This window comes from Pectinophora gossypiella, chromosome Z, assembly GCF_024362695.1.
Source record: "Pectinophora gossypiella chromosome Z, ilPecGoss1.1, whole genome shotgun sequence".
Taxonomy (NCBI): Eukaryota; Metazoa; Arthropoda; class Insecta; order Lepidoptera; family Gelechiidae; genus Pectinophora; species Pectinophora gossypiella.
Window position 1 is genome coordinate 16,274,987 of NC_065433.1, and position 23,920 is coordinate 16,298,906.

The following is a 23,920-nucleotide window of genomic DNA, read 5'->3' on the forward strand; positions in this document are numbered from 1 at the left end:
ATTACTATCTTACTTACTTATTACTATCATGTATTACGAGTATATGCTAATAATTCCATGCAGTTTCTTTAATACAAAAATGTTGTAAATCAACGTAGAAATATACTTTTTAAATGGAAATAAAGCGCTCGATGAAATTTCGTTTCCTTAGCAGGAAAATTTAAGACTAAGGAGAGCCAAGTAGAAAGATAACACTGGTTTATATTATGCTGTTCCACTTACCAACGCAAATGTATGCGCGTACCATCCACGTGGATTACCATAGAGGCATAAATCTACTGCGATGTACTTGAAGTCAGCTTTGTATGTACTAGCTGGGTTGAATAATATTCGCATAAATCAGTTTTGAATTAATTATTGCATTCAGTACAACCTGTGTCATGTATGCATGTTGTACTTAGCTACAGAATGGTTCTAGCGAGCTTTCCATACCAACATTGTTAATCGTATTTAGTCGTAGCTTTTTTAACATAAACATGACGTAGCATCGCGCCTGTATCCCGTTAGGGGTAGGAAGCGTTGTATAGTTTATACCACCACTACTCGCCAGCTATGTTTAACACCTATGTAGATTATGTAAATTGGAATTAAGCATTTCTTCTCTTAACCATTCCGGAGCTGACGTAGAAATCGGGTTTTACGTGATGTAACGTAAGTGTCGATTGGTAATCAATCACTAGTTATTCAGTTAATTGTATTATTTATCTTGGCACGTGCCAATTATAGCGCAAATTAACGTGACGAATCACGTCCGTCTTAGGATTTCAATATCAACTATGGGTACACGATTTCTTTGCGTTGGGACAAACGGTTCTTCCACAGAGTGAGTTATGTAACACGTTGGCAATATCAAGGTAATAAGGCTAGTTTCCTGCTAGTCAAATCAGTTACTTTTTACTAAACGTCAAAACACGAAATTTCTGTGGGATTTGTATGAAAAAGCACATTGTGACGTCATAGAAAAACGTGATAAAATGTCCGACTTATTATTAAGTTTTTCTTGATTTGTGTAAATGTTCTCAAAGTGGGTATATCCCCGCGAACGGCACGTCACCCACTGGTGCTAACAGACAAAGTTGATTACCCTGGATTTTTATTTGTACTTACCCTACTCGAACTGTTACTTGTAAACAGCAAACGTACTTCAATCGTATCATTATTGTGTATTTTTATAGGGTACACGTATATAAATAGACAACATGACACAAGAAGTCAGCAGTTGTTGTGTGAAGTAGCCTGGTGAAGAGACTTTACATAGTGCTGAAGATCATTGAAATATTTGTTTCATTCATTTACCTATATGAATCTGGATAACAATTCAGAGGTACAGGGCCCAATGCAACAGTAGAGAGTTACCTGGTCTGATAAGTCTATATCGTTTAATTATTAAGTTATAATTGATACTCAATTGGGCTCATTGCGGGCAAACCCTATATAAATCAAATAGTGATCATCCGTAAAATTAGTACATACCTATACATATTGTTATAAAGTACTAAGACAGTTTTATTGTTGTAAAGTAGTTGTAAAGTTTATCTCATAGTGTGTGAGTACGTGTCAGGATATAAGAGATATGTTGCAATTAATTACCTTCATTGATTGGCTGCGAGTGTCGGCCCGTGGGCCGTCAGGTGCAAGGCGCAGGGCATGGCGGGTTGGGTGACGGGTGACACCCGGGGTCGACACCTCACCCACAACACTGCCAAGGTGACACCACACGTCCAAACTATCAGTCTTGTTTGCGCGGGAAAAAAATAAACAAATCGATATATCGGAGGAGCAGGCGAGTGCTCGCGGACAGGAAACAGGGATAATAGAAAGGCGGCTCGTCCGGTTGACGGAGGCAGAGGGGTGCGGGGCGGCGCGGAAATGGTGGCCACGCCTACGGGCGGGGACTGCGCCCGCCTGCGCAGGATTATCGCCCGCAGCCCCGTAGGGAGGCAGCCCGGGACTACCCGTGCTGAGATGTACCCGGACACAACAAAGTGCTCTACATAACATCCACGTAGAAACAAACACTCTACTTCACCTTTTTTGTGCTATGTTTTGTCGGAAAACCCTGATATTTTCAGTGTTAAAACTTTTACGAGGTGATATAAGTAATTTATTGTATCACTGTAACATCACAGTAACTCATCAAGTACTTATGTTTTGAGAGCATCAACTTTTTCTTTAATAGCCACATTCACGCTCTGAAAACGTTAATCAGCACTAACCTTATAAAGTGCTTGTCTTTGACACATTAAAATGAAGTGAGAACAAAGTATCGAGTACTGGGGACCGCGGTGGCGCGCAGGGCGCCGCCCTCGACGCCCCGCTGATTATCGCCGAGCTTTCATTGAGCATGCCTAATTACCTACCAGTCGTGACTTTGTATACATTACCTACTTCAATATAGAGCCTCAATGCCGCGTCCATGGTAGTAATACTCATTTGTTTAAGTTATTACTTACTTATATTAAGATATGTGCGTTCAATCACCTGTAATCCGTTTTAGGGTGGTATTAACATATTAATCTTAGCTTCGAGACTACCCTCAAGATCATGCCAATGTGACAGTTCTTATATAAAAACGGGGACTTAGTTTGAGCATGATCTTGAGAGCAGTCTCAACTGAGATTCGTTTTATTAATACTACCCTCAGATTAAGCAGAGTTATGAGTGTTGTACTTAACACTGCTTAAAATATCAGACCACAACTTTTCATTCTATTTGACTCGTTTTCGATAAAAAAGTGTGATCCCGTGTTAGCCTTGCGTCTTCAGCTCATGCATAGACGTTGTCGTGTAACAAATTACATCAAGAATAAAATCAACCAAGGAACACAACCAACGTATTCTACTCTATACGTGATTAGATCGTTTCTAGTGATTAGTTAGATTCAAAAAAACTATTTGAAAGACACTTTGCATAAAGTTTATAGTCAGTTACTCAGAAAACTGATATATATATCTCATCAAATACTGCAATATTTATCGACGAGTCACTCACAATATTAATGGCGCATTTTAACCGTGCTTAATTTTTTGGGCCGATCAAAAATAACCATCACGTCATGACCTTTCAATAAAAACAAAGAGGAGAGCCCCGTGCATATTTAATCATATTTAATTTACCGCCAATATCCTGGCACTGTGGCTCCTAAAATGAAGGTTAGCAGATCAGAATAGGGTAGTTTCCAACTAGTCAAATCAGGTACTTTTTACTAAATGTCAAAACACATTTGGAATATGTGTAAAAAAACACACTATGACGTCATAGAAAACGTATAAAAAAGTACCGTAAAATTATTTCTAGATTGATGTCTACAATATTCCCACGATAAGCAGTATAGTCTAGCTTAGTGTTATAAACAGTACTACAATAGGCGACCTTATTGCTAAGTAGCAATCTCAACGTATTGCACTAGAATCTGAGTAAAAAATAACGCTGAAGAAGTATAAGGAACAATACCCCAATATTTTAATATTTCTACGAAGACCCCGATATTTTAATATTTCTAAGAAGAGTTTCGATTACGTTTCATGACAATGCGTCTCACGGCGAGTGTTACTCGCAGATTTCGGAGCCCAACCTTAGCTGATTGATTCGATCGAGTTGATGTAACACCTGGCAGTGGGTAGTAAGGTGCGGCCCACACTACACAGGGTTTAGTGAGCGGTGCCCTTCGATCCTATTGTTCAATGACGTACAACAGTAAACTGTTAAATGCAGGAAGTTTTTTTTATGACGTGACTTATTGTAGGTATGCCGCAGATTGCATTAATTACTTGGCCGGAGAAATGGGGAGCGCTGAAGGCTCTCACCCGGTACAACGTTTAAGACAACAGGCCTGAGGGTGCCCAGTTGGGCGCGAACCTCGGCTCAGGGCGTCATCTGAGAGGAAAAATACTTGAAAGAATTAATCGACCCTAGTGGGTCGATAGCGATAAGCGCTGAATGAGGGAAATCGTCGACCACGTCCTGAAGTGTTTGGTGTCGCGAGCTGATTGGCTGCCTCTATGGCTAGAGTAATCGGGTCGTCGGGATCGTTTATTACGTCCTTCGGACGCCGATACTTTTCAGTACCGTCCCTAAGCGGAACGTATTCGGAAGCCGCAACTACCAGGGGATTTGGGTGGTGCGGAGCAGAATCGAAAAAACGTTTTGAAGCTAATTTGAGCCATTGGGCAAAAACAGGGAGTATATTATTGATCTTATAAGGAATATCCAAAGTTATATTATCCGACAACATACACTTTTGTCATATAAGGATATCGAAATACTGTCTCTTTACTGTTGAATTAGTTTTGAAGTAGACTTTACCCACTTTCTTCAAACCTTTGTTGAAAACTACAGCGATGAATGATAGTAATACTATTGTACTGTGTTTACTATTTGAATACGCTGTCAATTTTAAGTATTAACTTCCGTTTCTTAATAATATATCTTTATATATTAATTATTAATCTAAAGTTCGAAGAAAAAGGGCAAAAACTACTTCAACAGTAAAGCGACAGAGTTTCTTACAATTGAAGCTAAATGTAGCTTACGGTTACGCAAAGCGCAAAGGGAATCATGAAAAAATATTGGAACATATTAGAACGTGTAATATTTAAAGTATAAGTACATTTCCTCAAATTAAACTTACAATTCACATCTCAAATGACGCTCTCCTCCGTTTGTATTTGTATTTCACAACAGATACAATTTTGTGTCTATCAATATTACGAAAGCTTAAGATTTTCTCTTCCATCCATACTTCATATAGTATTTAGCAAAGTAAAGGCAAATGCCTAGAGAAATCCAACGTTAATTTGGAAAACTAATACACTCTTGGGACCGGTGGAACCCAATCAACGTCATTGTTCATAGGAGTGTCGATAACTGGACGATATCCGATTTTAACCGCGCCGGTGTCGAGGTCAACCCAGCTGATGCTATGCTTCCTCCAGTGCTGTTCTATAGGCTTCTTTGTCTGTGGGATTGAGGAACAAACATAAGCGTGTGAATGTTCAAGTCTTGGATGCATTAATAAAAGTTGCGAGGATTTTTTTGATCACTTAATCAAAAAGGTAGAAAATCTTATGGAACTTAGCTTTCTAGCAATAAGTAGTTACAGTTGGATATGGGAATGTTGGCGTGGCAGCAAAGTATTACATTTGAAAAGATCTTTAAAAAAATGTTGATAACCGGTCTGTTCTCTTCTTCCGGTCACCGTCCATCATAATGTACTTTGGCATCAATGTGATTATCAGGGGTGGCTGCTTATTTATCTTATTCATGATTGTGACTCAACCTACTACGACAGGTACAGCTAGCCATCTAGAATATCGGTATCTGTGTAATATCTGTCATTTAGAATGGATATTTGCGATCACATTTTGGTTGAAGTCTTGCAAAGGACATTGTACTCGTAGATCGGTAAACGGTATTATTTACTATTTGTAATGGATACAAGGAATTAAATTAGTAAAATATTGCATTTTTTATTTTACCTGTCCCTCCGTCGATGTGCTATAGTCCATTTCGTCAATTCGTTTAGGGTGGTCGTCCCTGAAGTGGGCGCCGCGGCTCTCCGTGCGGTTCTTTGCGCATGCGGCGACTTGTACTGCACACTGCAACATGTTCTGCAGCTCCAATGTCTCGATCAAATCAGAGTTCCAGTTTTTGTGACGATCTGTCACCTTAATGTCCTTGAATTTATTGAAACATTTAGTAACTTCTGCAAGGCCTGGAAAAGAAGAAACTTTTGTACGTAGCACTACCACTGTTGTAGGTTCGACTTTTGGTTCTTTTTGTTATTTATTGGAGTTTGAAGATATTGGAGTTTGAGATATATAAAAACAAATTGTTAAGTTTTTGTTGGTTGTTGGTTGGTTTTGATCTGGCATTAAATTACAAGTAACTTGTACCATTACAAGTACATAAAATTTCAAGTCTGAAGTACCTTGCGCCAAAAAATTTTCTTCTCTAAATACTCCGATCTTGTTCTGCATCACGTGTCTCATTTCTAAACGCAGCACGTCAGTGGGAACACTCCCTTTTGCTGTACGAACTATTTCTAAATTATCTAACGAAGCCTCCACGATATTCTGAAACATAAACTATATCCATATATCTGTTTTCTTTGTATGTTTCTTGTGTCTGTTTCATTGTGTACAAATAAATAAATAAATAAATAAATAAATAAAATATAAGTTGAAAAATCTTCGGTCGATGGTTTGAAAAACTGTGGCGAATGAGTTGGCTACTGGCATAGAATAAGGAATAATATTGGGCCAAATAGTACCTCCGTCGACTCACGTTGACGTAGCATGGTGGAGTATGCTCCGCACTCTTTTTCTACGGTTAATAAGCTCCACTCTCTCTCTCTCTCTCCCCGGGTATAATCGAAAGACGCGTTATGCATTGGAACGTATATAGGTTGTTTATGTTATATTACCTCCTTACCCTAGTTTAGAAAAGCATTAATTTATATACTCACATCCCTTATTTTGGGTTGCTTGTCACCGGGCTTGCTTATTTCGCAGATGTTGTTGGCGATGGACCGGCCGAAGACAGCTACGTCGAGGATGGAGTTGGCACCGAGTCTGTTTGCACCGTGGCAATTGCTGACCGCTTCCCCGGCTGCATGAAGCCCTGGTATAGGATGGTCGCTTCCATTCTCGTGGACTATTACCTGGAGATATGTGATAGTGGTGAGAGGTTGTGATAATTTCAAATCCGATAGTCGGATAACATGTGTAAGTACAGCTTGATTTCAAATGTCTTGCCAAATGCGTAATGAAACGAAATGAAATAAATTTATTGGCTCTAGAATGGTAAAAAAAGATCCTAATTATTGGTTATACATGGATAAGTGGGACAATATTATGTAACCTTGTAGAAAATGGGATAGGATATCCTGTAACGTAATACATCATGTTTTACAGATGTGAAAGACTAAAGAAGAAGATCATGGCTTCCTGGGTGACATTGTTCAAAACCAATGGCAATGGCATATTGATCCTTGAAACAATGGGTGAATAAAGAATAACTCTGTCTTACTTCTCCTTTCCAGTTAATAGGTATGCCTCCCATGGTGTAGTGGACGGTAGGTATGACTGGCACAGACTGGGTATACACGTCCACTCCAGTAAATGTATGAGCAGACTCGGATACTCCGGGCAATCTTTCAGAAATCACATGTGCTGGCAGGTGATGTAATTGGAGATATATGTGGTCTTTTCTTTCACCAACACCGCGTCCTGTCACGGTAATAAAAAAGCGGTCAAGTGCGAGTCCCACCAGTGTATAGCCCATTGCCCTATAGTGGTCTATAATTTTTGAAGGGACACAATCACTTGGTTAATTTTACCCAAGTAGATGCTTTTTAGCTGCTTAGCTGACAGAGTTCTTTATTTTGTTTTTCGCAGCAAAGGAGAAAATGGTATTAAAGAGCCGGTCATCTGCGAGTCTGACTCTCGCACCGAGGGTTCCGTACAAATTGCCACCTGGTCATTATCAGACCCTGAATACCAACCCCCAACAGCCACTTGGCCAGACTGCTCATCAAAACAAACCAAACTTAACTAAGTAATTGTCTTACCTTGCCGGATTTCGGTCGCCATGGATCTAGACACCACGTCACGGCTGGCCAAGTCTTTAGCTTTTGGCGCGTATTTCTCCATGAACCTCTCCCCTTCACTGTTCACTAGGAAGCCTCCCTCCCCTCGGCAGCCTTCAGTCATCAAACAGCCAGACCCGTACATACCTGCACACAGTTTATGTGTACACCCGTGGTCTAGTGGTTAAGCGTTGGCCTCACGATCCGGAAGTCCCAGGTTCGAACCCCGATTGGAACATATCTCAAAAATCACTTTGTGATCCCTAGTTTGGTCAGGACATTACAGGCTGATCACCTGATTGTCCGAAAGTATGAAGAAGTGCTTCGGAAGGCACGTTAAGCTGTTGGCCCCGGTTACCGGCCTTTGGCGGGTCAATAATAATCCTGACACCCCAGGTTTGATGAGGTTGGTAATCCACTTCACAACCCACACGTGAAACAAAACTAAATTATAAACACAAATTCTATACGATTCACCTGTTGTATAATTGATTGTACTGTAGGTATAGTAATACATCGAAGAATTTGGAGGGAAATAATTCAGGATTTCAGCCGTATGACGCCCACTGCTGGGCATAGGCCTCCCCCAAGGATCTCCACGACGATCGGATTTAATAAAGAAAAACAGGATTGAATGGAATAAGGGTTTTAATTAAAACACATACTAACGGGTTCTTACCGCGTTTAAATGGGACCATGACACTTGCAACAGTGTCGAAATATCGGGAGTCTCATATCCCCATTTAAACGCGGTAAGAACCCGTTATTATGTGTTTTAATTTTATTATGATAATAACCGCGTAAACTTAAAACAATGTAATAAGGGTTTTGCCCCGCAGTAGGTCGGTGAGTCTAATAATACACACATACCAGGAATACAAACTATACAAATAACAAAGTAATTACCGGTAGGATGGAACTGTATAAACTCCATGTCTTGGAGGCCAATGCCATGACGTGAAACCATGGCACACCCATCGCCCGTGCACGTGTGGGCGGCCGTGCAGGAGAAGAACATCCTGGGATAGCCTCCAGTCGCTATCACTATGTTCTTAGCTTGGAATCTAGTGGCCAACAGATGTATAATTTGGATACTGAACGATGTTGGATGTAAGTTTATGTACGTGCGTGTTGTGAGTGAATGTATGGATAACTTTAGATTTTGAAGTGGTGCAGGAAAGTTGTCTTTTGATAAAAGTGCAATTTCATATGTTGTACTAGTTTAAATCACATAATTCACGCACATAACTCCCAATGGGGTGTGCAAAAAAGTTTTATTTATTGCTAAAATAAATAATTATTTTAATGTATCACATGATAGTGTAATCTGCATGACTTAATATTGCAAATATTAATATAAAACTAATTCGAATAGTCTGGCCTTTTCATGCCTAACCCGTTGGATTGACTCTGATACGTACGCGGGTTAAGATGGATACAAAAATTGCGAGCAATGCGCGTCGCGCGTGTTACGCCGCAGGCCTCGCAATTGATACTTACCTGCATATTACTCGTACTCGTACTGAGGTATGCCTCAATACGTGTAATATGCAGGTAAGTATCACATTGCGAGGCCTGCGGGCACATATGCCCCGCATGTCCCGTACGCTCCACGTGTCTCGGTACGAATAATATGTAGGTAATGTTTGTATCCGGCCACAAGCGCTAAAATGTTTAAGAGTATATATAACCCCAAGGGTAGGGGTTATATAACAGCCTCCGTGGTCTAGTGGTCAGAGCGTTAGGCTAACGATCTGGAGGTCCGGGTTCGATTCCCGATGGGGACATTGTCGAAATCACTTTGTGAGACTGTCCTTTGTTTGGTAAGGACTTTTCAGGCTTGAATCATCTGATTGTCCGAAAAAGTAAGATGATTCCGTGCTTCGGAGGGCACGTTAAGCCGTTGGTCCCGGCTATTAGCCGTAAAAACACCTCCACCAACCCGCATTGGAACAGCGTGGTGGAGTATGCTACGTATATAGGCTGTTGATGATGATGATGATGATGATGATATATAACCGATGTGAATTAAATATATACTCCTATAAAAAATAATTTATTTCTCAATATTTTATATTAAATTTATAGATACTTAGAGTCAAGAAGTTTAGTTAATTCGCATGGGTTACAATTATAAACGTGTGGCATTAAGCTAGTCCCTCTAACCTGTGTAAGCTGCTATCATCCATGTCCATGGCGAGTGCTCCGACCACTGCGCCATCTTGCATGAGGATGTCCATCACAAAGAACTCGGTGAACATAGCTACGTGCTTGTACTTCGTCAAATATCCATACAGGGTGTGCAGAAGGGCGTGCCCGGTACTTGCAAGACAAAATATTTATGAATGAATTAAAACTTTACTTATATTTTAATCTCATTACACCGCTGTTTGAGAGTCTATAATCATATACTGTTTTAAAGTTCTTCTGAAAGTCTGTATCTTGAAAGAGCTGGTTCTCTATTAACAGTCTTGTTTCAGAAACGATTTATAATTTAAGTACTAACTGCGCCGGACGTTGCATTGATGATCGGATAGAGGCGGCCAGTCAGCTTGCGACAACAAACACTTCAGGACCCTGAAACCGATCCTGCCGGCGTGCTCGACATTTTCCCTCATTCAGCGCGAACTAGTCACACTCAGGCCTGTTGTCTGAAGTGATACGCTAAGCGTCCTTAGCACTCCTCATTTGTCCGACCAAGTAGTGAAGAAGCTGCGAGGTGTTTACAAGCGGACGAGGGCTATCATTGTGAAACAAAACTCCCTTTACTCAATAATCGAGTTTTCTATGTAACTATTCTAGCTTCAATACTAATTGTGTTAGTATTTGTGTACCTTAATTCACTTATAACAATAATAAAGATACATTATAAGCATTTGCCCGGGAAGTGTGTAAGTTAATAAGAATTCAAGTGCTATTTGTCATCTGACTGTACCAGTTTGGTGAGGATGTTTGTAAAACTAACCTCATACGTTTTAACTTAAAAATTAATTTAAAAAGCAAATCTAAATAGTAAAAAATAAAAATCTTTATGAAAGGGCTAAACCTCTACGCTTTACCCCGGTGTTTAATCGCCATAGAAAGTAGCGCCCTCTCTCGGAGAGAGTGAGAACTATTTCCTCTTATAACTGCCACCGCGCTAGGGGTCGTGTTGTGAGGACTCTCACAATCTGTGAAATTAATGTAAAGGGTGACTACCCTCTTCAATAATTTCACATTTTTGGTGCAGATGGCAGTAAAAAGGTGAATGACTTTTTCATACCTACAGTAAACGACTTTTTAAAGTGAACTATAATTCACCCTTTTGCGGCACAAATGTTCAATAGGGCCTGAACTCCACCTACGTTGAGCTATGCTTAACTGAATAAATAAACAATGAATAGAGGTTACGTAATACACAGCTAAGCAATTCTGCATTGGTGGAGTCTGGGCCTGATTGTTACCGGTCTGCTACACAGCAAGTCCTCTTGGCAATTTTTTTTCCTTGATGGGTGCTGCCGCCTCCAAATTGCCTCTGGTAGATCTTGCCGTCAGCAGTCCTGGAAAACGGCATTCCCATGTTCTCTAGTTCATAGGCGATGCTCGGAGCTTGCTGCGTCAGGTACTGAATCGAATCCTAGATGATACGATAACAAGTATATCAGAAAAATGTAGCTTGAAAGTGGTTTTCAAAATTCTCATGACTTTTCTTCTCTAGAGAGCAAAATGAAATTTTACTGCGAGTTTTTAACATAACATGCCTATTTGTATGTATGTAACATGCCTATTATATGTGCCAAAAGCCTATTTTTGGTGGAGAGGTGAACTGGGCACCCTCAGGCCTGTTGTCTTAAATTTTGAGCCCTCAACACTCCCCATTTGTCCTGCCAATAAGTAAAAAAGTATTAGTGTGAGTATGAGTTATTATATACATACATACATAACTCACGCCTATTTCCCACCGGGGTAAGCAGAGACTATAGAATTCCATTTGCTGCGATCCTGACACAGTTCTCTTGCTTCCTCCACATTCATCAATCGCTTCATACACGCACGCCGGCACTATAGTTATTATAATAGTGAGATAAAAAAGAGAAAAAATAGATGAAATAGATTACTAAAGTAGGTACCTGGTCACCGAGCCAATCCGACCCTTTTACGGTGTCATAGAAGTGCCATTGCCAGTAGTCTTCGTGCATGCTTCCTGCCAATAAAATTGTACACAAATTGATACTAGAGACGTAGAAGATATTATTTCGATGGTTCGGGTATTCGAAACTAAGTACCGCTTTACCTAGATATACGAACTATTTAGTTTGACCCAAGTACAATGTCATTATCCAGAGAGCACACTTATGAATTGTTTGTAAAAATAAAATCAGACAACTAATACAAACAAAAAGAATATTAAAGGTAGGTTACGTCCAAAATTATAGCAAAAAAATGTTATTGCGAACCAAACAAAAGCAGTTTCCACATATTCTGCGTACGGCAGTCATAAAAAGTGTTGCTTTCATATTTCAGTGGTTATCCATGAAACTTTTGTGTGCATGGGTATATTTCAAATAGGTACTGGCGGCTCAGCGGATTTTTTATTTCCTTTTGCCTTAAACTCAGGTGTCTATCTGTGGTAGCTTGTAATTAGCCTTTATTTATTATTAAGGTTTTGAATGTGTAAATAATGCTGTAAGCTCCCCGAATAAAAAAATAAAATATAAAAAAAAAAATCAACCTGTCTACACATAAAAACTAGTCGTAAAAACCCTTTTTTGTTCTTACGACTAGTTTTTGGTTTACCGATAGCGGCATTCATTCCTCCCTGCGCAGCGATGGTATGAGATCTGGTGGGGAACAGCTTGGAAACCATGGCAACGGAGTACCCCTTCTCCGCTAGTCCCACCGCAGCACGCAGTCCCGCTCCACCGGCGCCAATAACCACACAGTCGTGCTGGTGGTGGGTGATCTCGTATGCCGCATTCCGTTTGAAGACTGGTTGGTGGAGAAACACTCTTAGAATTATAAGTATTGCTGATTGTAAAGGCAAAACGAGAAGAAGTACTAGTTCTTAACATTATATTATAATGTATTATGTTAAAAATGTATATTTTTTTTGTTGAGTGAGGATCGAAGATCCCCGCTTATCCCGATGGGACGTAGTTCACAAATTCGTGTCAAATAATAGACCAGTTTCCAACTAGTCAAATCGCTTAATTTTTACTAAACGTCAAAACATGAAATTACTATAGAATTTGTATGAAAAAGCACACTGTGACGTCATAGAAAAACGTGGTAAAATGTCAGACTTATTATTACGTTCTTTCTTATTAAAATTCATAAATAAGTTACTTAAATAGACAAAATAAACGTTTATCGTTAGTTTAGTTTTAGTCCTTATTTAGTAATCAGAATTTCATAATTTATTTTGAAACTAGTACACGACCCAATTGCAATAAAGAAAATAATTTAAGGGAAAAGAAACCTACAGCGCTTTGTATCTCATATGCCTTTTCTAATCTTTTTTACACAGAGAACGAACATTTTGTCTTCTTTCCTTTTACGTTGTTACCTTACTACGCTTCTAACTTTACGTTCACTTAATCCGGCCAAGTAGTTAATGCCATCTGCGGCAAATCCTCAATAAGCAACGTCAAAAAAAAAAAAACGTTCACCTAATGTACTAGGCATACAAAAAACCTTTTGTCAAAACAGCAAATGAACGAAGTCGTTACCCAGTTTACATGCATTGTTCGGAATGTTTTATAGAGTGTCAGGTCTAATGATCCGGACAATCAGGGTCAGCGGAGCGAGCTTTGAACTATCGAACTTTGGGATAATGTTGATCCCATACATTGCTCAATTTTGTTACCTAATTCTGGTGATCCATTTGGCCGGTGTCCATGGCAAAAATAATATTTTGAGCGCTAAATCATAACCATACAAAAGTAACCATCATACATGTGTCACTACTGGGCTTTCGTGGTTCAGTAGTTGAGCGCTGGGGTTATAATCCCGAGGTCCGGGATTCGAATCCCGATGTAGTTATATCGCAAAGTTTACTTTGTGATCCCTGGTTTGGTAAGGACATTACAGGCTGATCCCCTGATTGTCCGAAAGTAAGATGATCCGTGCTTCAGAAGGCACGTTAAGCCGTTGGTCCCGGTTACTATTTACTGATGTAAGTGAGTAATCGTTACATGAGCCATGTCAGGGGCCTTTGGCGGCTCAATCATAACCCGGACACTAGGGTTGATGAGGCTGGTATTCCACCTCACAACCCACATAATAAACAGAAGCATGTAGTAAGTACTCTTGGCCAAATTGAAGCTAGTTAAATACTAATATACTAAATAAGAATTTTGAGTAAATACTAAATAGTAGGCTGTTGATAAAAATAATACTTACGTTTTGAAGGTACGGTTTTTAAATTCCACGTCAGAGTAGGTCGAACGAGCTAAAATAAAAATAAACATTATAAAATATCTCCCATTTTTATATGTCCCAATTAAACAGATTATCACATACCTTCGTTAAAATGATCATTGTATTAAAAAATATATAAACAACAACAATTTACTATTATTACGTAATAAGTTATGTAAATCTCAATATTTCGTTAAAAATATATTATTAATATTATCTAAAACGCCAATGTCAAATTGGTGATGTAAGGTGACGTTTGTGAATATGTATTTGTTTTTTATGTATTTTTTTATTATTTGTCCAAAATATAAAAAGTGTTATCGAAATAAATGTTTACTTACTTACATTTATCTATTTCATTTTGAAAGGTAATAGTTGAAATAATAAATGCTCGATTTTAGTAGTGGATGTTCAAAACAGAAAGGATGGAAGGAAGTGGATCGAAATATTTTTTTGTGAAGTACCATTTTGCAACGTGAAAATATTAAGTACCTACTTAATAATTTTAGTGGCTTTTTAGTTTCACATCTGCCGAAGTTTCTTGTTGCTCTGTGTTAGCTACACATACCTAGATGTTTTGTAAATCAATGCCAAGATGTTTTTTTTTGTATTCGTGCCACGTGACTTCGATCGGAGTGTCACGGGTTCGAAATCTGGCTTGTACTGTTATAGTACACCTTGATCATAGATAACTGATATCACGTGGTTACCAGACATTCAAAACAAGGAGCAGACTAAATATAAATATCTCACAACATTGATAATTATTGTAAAGTAAAATATTGAAAAATATCTACCCTAAGTTCGGCCCATGTTGATGTATTTGTGTGACAAGTTTTTGCTGTGTGTCTCTTGTCATGACAATTCCGTAGGTATGTATAGTCTGCTCCTCTTAAAGTATTAAATGTATGTGGCCATGGCAATGCTCGCCCCTATTACGATCTAGGAGTGGGTGTACTATTACGCCTCTGCTTACCCGTCCGTTATCCCTTTTTTCACAGAGTCCGCCAATAACACGGAACATAATATTTAGGTATGTATGAAATAAATCATACCGTTATAAGACAAATGTGATGAACCTTATTGGTATTACCAGCTTATTATAATATATACAGGGTGTTAGTGACATCGTAACGAATACTGAGGGGGATGATTCATGACCATGATTCTGAATTTTCCGTCGCAAAATTATTGTTTTTATTTTAGTATTTTTTTAAATTATTATCAATTCAATACTTTTGCGATAAAAATTCCACTAGATGTTAACTCAGAATAATGAGCTGAATCATCCCTCTCAGTATTCGTTACGATGTCATTTACACCCCATACCACTACATACCTACAGGTAGTCATACAAATAGGTATGGGTGTTTGTGACACCGTAACGAATACTGAGGGGATGGTCCAGTCCATGATTCTGAGTTAATATCAAGTGGAATTTCTTGTCGGAAAATTCATGTATCTGTACCTAGCGATTGACCATGGCCTGCGTTTTAACGAATATATTAAATAATTAGTTCTATATTTGTTTTATCGAAATATGTATAATACACCATTTGTTCCGTTTTAGTTTATATAAAAAAATACTTCTCCTGTAACAGTTAGCCAGCGATGTACTTTTGAATTACGCACTTTGAAAAAACAAAATCTAGATAGGCGATTAGTTCTACATTAACTCTAATTACTTATCTACTTTTTACTATCAACTCAGAATAATAGTCTGAAGCATCCCTCAAAGTTTTCGTTACGATGTAACTTACACCCTGTATAGATTTAATAAATAAATAAATAAAAATAAAGAATAAAAATAATATAGCATTACGCCTTTATAATGCTGTGAAAAACGGGATAACCTTAGCGAGATGATGATGATGAGTTTTTGGATATTGCTCACGTACTGCGATCGATAGAATGAACACTGTCATAACCCGCCGCATTACAAAACGGCCCTGTTTTCTAAAACTGCTAGCCGGCTAAGCGGATTATACAATCCTGCTACATCATATAACAAGCTGGTAATGCCCATAAGGTTCATCATATTTGTCTTATAACATTATTTGCAAGTTGTGTGTGTTCTACGATCGACAGAACACACACAACTTGAGCCAATCTGTTTGTTGATACTGCAACTAATCTGACTAGACTGGTCTATGCCTCCAGTAGTACTGTTATCCTTACGCTGTTTCATTAAATAATTAAAAATACATATTTTCTTTCCTTCTTTCTGACGTTAAAATTTATTTCCGTTCGTGACCTTGTTCGCGACTTCGGTTACATCGTAGTAAGCACTCCAAGTCCGTCCCTGGAACTTTGAGACTAGCCATTTTGTGTCCCTGGTTACAACATAATGTAAATACTTACATACGTACCTACCAATTCTTATACAACTTGGCCCAGCTGTTTAGGTTATTATCAGTAGATAATAAATAGGGTTCCATTTTCAATTTTCAGAAATCAGAATCATTTGTTCAACGTAATTATCATGGAACTTGTTGAAGGTCAATTTTATAATTTTGGATCTACGTCATTTCGCAAGGTGTTATGGCTGAGGAAAATGAAATGTCAAGAAACTGCAACAACAACACCTTTTAAACTGCATCTTTTAAATCAATTTAGATATACAATACAAGTTATTTAATAACTAGACATTACTAGACACGTTTTTATCATTTAGGTAATCACTAATCTCGTAAACTTCACATGAGCTTTAAATTTATTTTCTGACAAATTAAAAATATTATATGGTATTTTATTGTAAAATATAACCTTCGTTCTCTTAATATTATATTCTCAAAATATTACATTCGCAAAACATTATATTCGCAAAATATTATAAATTTATAATATTATTATGTCAGTGGTTAATATGTATTCTCCGACAGCGTTGTGTATTTATAACGAGCATGAAGTGTAGCATTATATCTACATAAGACATAAATGTAAATAACTTATTTGTATAAGTCTCCCTGCTGGACAGGCATCTCTTTAATCAACCGAAAGGGGTATGGTTGGTATACCTACCAACTCCCCACCGGTTCTCTATTGTATTCCCTAAAATTTCTTATCCTACTTTTTATTTTCCTTCACATTTTAGTCCTAAGTATCGAATGTCCTAATGATCCTAGTCCAATTTTGTTAACTCCTAGTGTTCATTGCCCTATTTTTTTTCATCCTAATGATGGTAAGCCCTAATGTCCATAGTTACAATCGTTTATATTCCTAAAATGTATAGTCCTAAATAAAATGTGAAGGAAAATAAAAAGTAGGATAAGAAATTTTAGGGAATACAATAGAGAACCTTCACCGCCGCCTCTCGGCCCTTCGGGCCTCGATGGTCACAAGTAACCTAACCCACTCGGCTATATGGCAGGGGGCTCGCTTTGCTCGCCCCCTGCCATACAGCCTTCGTAACCTATATCTACAGTGTCGGGGTGCCGCGAATTTCCGTGCTCGCTTCGCTCGCACCCGTGACTGCTGTCGTTACGAAACAAATCTTCACCGCCGCCTCTCGGCCCTTCGGGCCTCGATGGTCACAACTAACCAAAATATGTCAAATAGATCATATAGGGAATGAAAAATTCGGAATTTCAAACTTTAGGGACATTAATATTAGAACTAAAGAATATTAGGACAAGTATTACGGTAGGATAATCAATATTTAGGATGATCGAACATTAGTACAATTAAATATTAGGAAAATGATGTTCGGAAAATCGACTTTAGGACTATAAACATTAGGAAATACAACAGGCCCCCCTCCCCACCTACTCTATACATTTCTTCCAAGGCGAGGAGCTACTATAAAAGCTACTAAAGGGTTACCCATCCATTGATTACCTGCACTAGAGTTTAGGTAACTTTTCTGAACGGACTCAATCAATTATATTCTAATAATTTATGGCTGGATAAAATGCCTAAATCTATTAAAAAATAACGCTTACGGCTATATTTCCAATAAGGTAGTCAAAGGAAGGTACATCCGTCGTAAGATGACTAACGTGAAAAAAATAAAAAATATAGAAATAATATTTAAAAAAATATACATTTTTTAAGTAAATACGACCAAGATTTATTCGTAAATGAAAGGGAGTTTATAGTAGAACAGAGAATTACGATGCCGCGTGCCGATTACGCGTAGTGGCGACCCCTGCATTGCATTCCGGGAACACGATCGATACCGGTGAAAGCGAAAGTTGCGGCTGCTTATTCTACTACTATAACCCCCTCACCTACCGGCATTGCCATACAACTCTGACAATAACAAATTTAATACAACTAAATATTAGAAAATAAATACTCCAAAGACTTTTACATGGATCTAGAATACTCAACAGTTGATCAAATCCATAATTGGATGCCCATTTTGTCCCCTTTTTTTCGTCTATGACGTCACTCATTGAGGGATCAAGCAAGAGGGGCGAGGCCGGCACGTTGCGCGCATGCGTTGTAGGTACGCATTATAGGGTTGTTCTTAGGGTTACACGCTTTTTTTACTTGAAATATTTCGGTCGATTTTCCTAAACCTATTGTTCGGACAAAGAACGTCGGCATCAAATATTTAGTTATGCAATTTCTACATTTTCTTTGTTACTTGCATATTATTTAGTCACGAGTATTTAAAATTTTAACTTCTTGAAAAGTGACTTTGAGCCGCCTAAGCTTGTAAGCGTGGGTGTGAGGGTGAAGTCTGCTAAGTGGCGGGCTGGCGGGTGACAAAAGACCCGACTCATCCGATTTCCCCTCACTAGGTTAATACTCGGCGGACAGCGATCACGCGCCGCTCCGTCCCCAACTTCCACTTGCGACCGCAGAACCAAACCAAGACAGTGCCTTAACCAGTGATAACATTTAACATAGTGCCATGGAAATGTAGATTTTGACTGGCTGCTAGCTGTTGTGAGGTAAGTATTATACACAAAAATGTACTAAATATTTAAAAAAACCGCCTAAATCGATATCTGCATGTAAGCTGAGTTAACATTGGGAAGTCGTTAAGATTTTGTCGTAAGCATCGATCGCTCCTCAAGTCTCTATAGTTATTCTAGAGTATTTTAGGAGGCTAATGTGAATTTTCGAAATTATTCCGAATTATTTTGAAGTAGTTTACGTAGTTTTAATGTTACAGAAACTTTTAATAAGGTTAGAATTATAGGTTCGCGATCTTTTAGAATAACTGCGGATGTATACTTACGTAAACCAGGCGATGCTATGTATGTAGGTAATCCAATAAGTAAATAATGCAATACTCGTAGTTAGTAGTAAATACGTGCAATGGGTTGACCTTGAGATATTTTATACGGTAAGTACAAACTAGTGTTGTTGATCATCGATACTTGACCGATAATAAGAATATAGCTTAATTTATAGTTTTCATAGCTATCAACATATTATAGCGATGCATTACGTCGATACTATTGACAGTTTTTGAGTTATTAAACCAAAAATCAAATATACTTACTTTGTTGCACAAACATTAACATATAGATATACACAACACAAGGATATGGAACAATTGGGTTATTATAATTTCGATTAAAAAAAATATATTTATAGTAAACGTTACTAATATTATTATACATTAATGGCGTACGAAGAGTAATTGCTAGTTGTCTCCTGGTTACTTGGGGCAACCCCATCGCGGTTTACGGGCGTAATTTTATGTATGACTTTAAGTATTCGTATTGCAAAAATCTGTTATTTCTTATATAATGTAGATGTACGTATTTGAAATTAACCATAAATACGTTGGGTTGCCTTGGATACTATTAAGTGGGTTATAAATTAACTTTCAGACTTATTTTGTGATCAATAATTTGAAAATGGATGTGATTATTTGACATCAAGGTTAATGTAGAAGTTAATGTAATTACTAAATTCAAATTTTGAAATATAATAGCGCCTAGCTTTGAATATTCGTTCCTTATGTGGTGTGAATGTTTGTAAAAGCAACGTTATTTATCTTTATAAATAATATCTTTAAAGTATATCTTTACATACTATATTACTTTAAAAGCAGATTATACTTTAGTGGAGCGTAATGCGGATAGTAGGTACCCTGGTGCGGAGAATCGAAGATCGAGTTCAATGACTCCCGTTCGTAGAGCTTTAGGCTATTTATTACGCCTATGAAGAATTGATAATTTTTTGCACTAGTTTCTTCGTAATATTCATAGATTTTTAGCACATCCTAAATCTATGGTAATATCCATCAATCAGTAGGACTTTCGTTTCCGATTTGGGACTTCTTACATATTTAGTTACGTCTTTATATTGCTTCGCATAATAATATGTAGCTGCGTTCCGAAATGGCGTACGCATTTTAGTGTCATTTTAAAAGTCGTGTAAAAGTAAGTACAACGAATTGTATCGATCTATTGCGACGATCCGTTGCATCATCGTGTCATGTGCCCACATATGAGCCTATACTTCGTCTCAACCCCCAAACGTCCATCCCCCAATGAACACCACTATGTCCCCTCGAAAATAATCAGTCACTTTTGTAAGTAGTACGTAAGTATTATAAGTACTTACGTACTACTTATGACTTATCTGTAATAACCGGAAAAAGAAAACGCAGTGATATTTTAAAATCGAACATTTACACCAAGTGGTAAATGTCAAACATCGTGCGTAAGCGCAGTCAAAACGTTCAAAACCGCCATTTGCTAGAATTAAGGGCGGTATTAATAAACGAATCTCAGCTGAGACTCCCCTCAAGATCATACTCAAGTCTCTGTTTTTATATGAGAACTGTCACATTGACGTGACAGTTCTCATATAAAATGCAACCTAAATAATGCAACCACACGCGATGGAAAGACGAGGCTTTCGAGTGCATATAAGTTTTCTCTGCAAAATTCACCGGCTCCCTTGGTTAGGTGTCTAGAGACAAAAGTTGTGCACGAGTGGAGTCGTAGCGGCGTAGAACCAGGCGTTATTTGAATGCTTTCTGTAATGGCATCATCAATTTATGAGCCACGCTCTTGTTGGTGCAGCACTTTCCATGCTGCTTTTTTAGGGAAAAATAGGGCGGTGGTTTCCCTTTTGCCTTCCGCCCCGCAGTACTCTGTCTGACGCGAGTGGGACGGCGCCCAGAGTACCTAGTCTATTATAAAGCCATACTAGGACTCCTGTCCGACTGTGCTGTCCGATAGACTACTCTGAATAGTACTGACAGTTACTGCTGCCCTCTGTCAGGCTCCAGGTTACAGTCGATGTGACTTGCCCCTTTCGTGACTTGCTCCATACCGATGGCTCCCATCTGCGTCTTTTGGTCTAAGTGGGCGTAAGTCGCTAAGAAGTAAGTGGGAGCGCGCGCAGACTGTCTCGCTCGCAATTAGAATGAGATTTTTCTATGGAGTGTCCGGTGTGTGGTAATGGCTAAGGTATTTCAGTGCCCTAAACAACCCCACGTTAGTCAATACTATTTATTTACTAAATCAAGTTTTTAGAATTTAGTTTTATTGACAATTGAGCTTTTATATTAACAAATCGTACGTACCAATCTTGGTTTCAAACTTTTGCGACGCAAAATACCATTTGATACTAACCCAGAATCATGAGCTGAAACATCCCCCTCCATTCGGTATGATGTCACTAACATCCTGTATAACAGAGCAACTTTCTGCAGTAGGTATAGTAGGCAGTGTCTAGTCATCCAGTTGACCGAGTTTTCAAACCACTGCATTCATGCGAACGTCTCAGACTTAACGCCGACCGACATACGGATAGTGGGTTTGATGTGAAGTATCTACATAGTATAACAATCTGGGTATACCAGTGCGCAGTTTCACCGCGCCGTCTATGCTCCTCCACCAATTCTTCTTACCTTTATCCGCCTCGGTGGCACTTTAATGGCCTCCGTGGTCCAGTGGTTGAGCGTTGGGCTCACGATCCGGAGGTCCCGGGTTCGAATCCTGGTGGGTACATATCACAAAAATCACTTTGTGATCCCTAGTTTGGTTAGGACATTACACGCTGATCACCTGATTGTCCAAAAAGTAAGATAAGATACTAATTACTGATTTAAGTATAATCGTTACATGAGTCATCAGGGGCCATTGGCGGCTCAGTAATAAGCCTGAAAGCCTTGTTTCATCGTGGTTTCATCAACCCTGGTTGATGAGATTGGTAATTCACCTCACAACCTGTGGGTTGTTGTTGTGTATCGTGTGCGATAGAAGAAGTATCCACCAAAACTCGTTGATAAGGACTTGATACTCAGATTAGAAGAAAATTATCACATTTTATATGGCGATGGTGGTGATTCCTGTACACACCGTCTAAGTAAATTTTTTGTTATACCTGTCATTTTCTAATCCGCCGGAAATGAAAGGGACGGGTAATCGACAGGCATAAAAACTACGGGACACACGTCAATTTTAGGCAGAAATAAAAAGCCCTTCCAGATATTGGCCAAAAACCCGACAGAACGTGTCAAACGGATTACATATGAGCGAGATGCCTATTTTATTTGCCCGGGTTATTCTTTCATTTTTCTCCACCAACCCGCAGTGGAGCAGCGTGGTGGAGTATGCTCCATATCCCCTCCGGTTGATTGAGGGGAAGCCTATTTATGTTTATACTTTCATTTTAAAATTTACAGTTGTCAGTCCTCCGTCCCTTTCCTCTTCGGCGAATAAGAAAATGAAGTGTATAATTTAAAATAAAATTAGGAAGTGTCTGCAGGAATCGGGGCTAATATTACTTATTTACCCTGTTGCTTGTAAATCAAGATATCTATTGACTCTATTGGCATTTGTGCTCCCTATTAAATGGGATTTAAACATAGCTAGCGAGCAGTACATATTACTATACACCTCTTCTTTTAGGCGTGATTATTATTTTTTATTTTTTATATAAAATCAAACGTAATGGTAAATAATGACCTGGCTTCAGCCGTATTATAGTTTTGCTACCGATACTAGGTTTATAGTTCTGTGTGCTAAAGTAAATCCTATCAATGCGACGCTAAGATTTTCTTTTAACTGGCTTAACATTTCACAGTAGAATTTGTTTATTTCTACAGTACCGTGCGGCATGCTTGGTGTCCCCGTATCGTTCAGACGTTTCTTCGTATCAAGGCCTCGAATTATGTCTACACACTAGCGACTAGCGATATGATACTACGCGCTGATGATAGGAAAGGAAATAAAAATACTTATTAGTTATCGCATTGGGAGAAAATGATGCATACTTACCTAATAGGGCAGTTTCTTAGTCAAATCAGTTACTTTTTACTAAACGTCAAAACACGAAATTCCCCTGGAATTTGAATGAAAAATCAACCTGTGACGTCATAGAAAAACGTGACATAATGTCGCACTTATTATTACATTTTTCTTTATCTTCTTCTATCGTGTGGGTCGTGATGTGGATTACCAACCTTATCAACCCTGGTGTCAGGGTTTCATATTTTTTAAATTGAAATCCATAAATAAAAAATAAAACGTTTTTGTCACCTTTAGATCTGTCTTTATTCAGTAATTAGATTTTCATAATTTACCTTTGACATAGGAAACTACTTATTTATGTGGACTACGATATGCAGGTATAAGATGTTCAAAAGAATTTCGGAAATGCGAGCGACCATTCGAGCACCAGATAGAAATTGAAATCATCGCCTTTATACAAACAATAACAAAAAAGACTGTATAATAATTAAAGTTTTACAATCACTCTAATTAAATAAATATAAACTAACAACTTTCTACTATAACTCCCCAAATGAAAAAAACTTCAGTGGAAAAATAAACTTGTATTATTTATATAACTTAAATAAAAATGTAAATTGGTAGTACATTATAATGTAACATCGTGGGGGAAATCCACATTCCGGAGAAATAAATTTTCCAAGGTATGTGACCTAACCTGTGTTGGGCTGCTTTTCCCTTCACGAGTTAGAAGGTCAGACAGGCTTTTGTAAAAAACGGA

The 23,920-nt window shown here is 38.3% G+C and overlaps 1 protein-coding gene across 1 annotated transcript; it reads right to left on the minus strand.

The window, feature by feature from the left end:
• Positions 1 to 4,804: 4,804 nt before the first annotated feature.
• On the minus strand, positions 4,805 to 22,298 carry LOC126380611 (succinate dehydrogenase [ubiquinone] flavoprotein subunit, mitochondrial-like). The gene is made up of 12 exons (XM_050030141.1): positions 22,292 to 22,298; positions 12,365 to 12,556; positions 11,698 to 11,771; positions 11,032 to 11,204; positions 9,755 to 9,910; positions 8,495 to 8,652; positions 7,571 to 7,735; positions 7,030 to 7,229; positions 6,467 to 6,661; positions 5,930 to 6,074; positions 5,478 to 5,713; positions 4,805 to 4,957 (listed from the first exon to the last, which is right to left on the minus strand). Exons 1-12 carry the CDS (start codon positions 22,296 to 22,298, stop codon positions 4,805 to 4,807), a joined length of 1,854 nt encoding a protein of 617 aa, XP_049886098.1.
• Between the last annotated feature and the right edge of the window lie 1,622 nt (positions 22,299 to 23,920).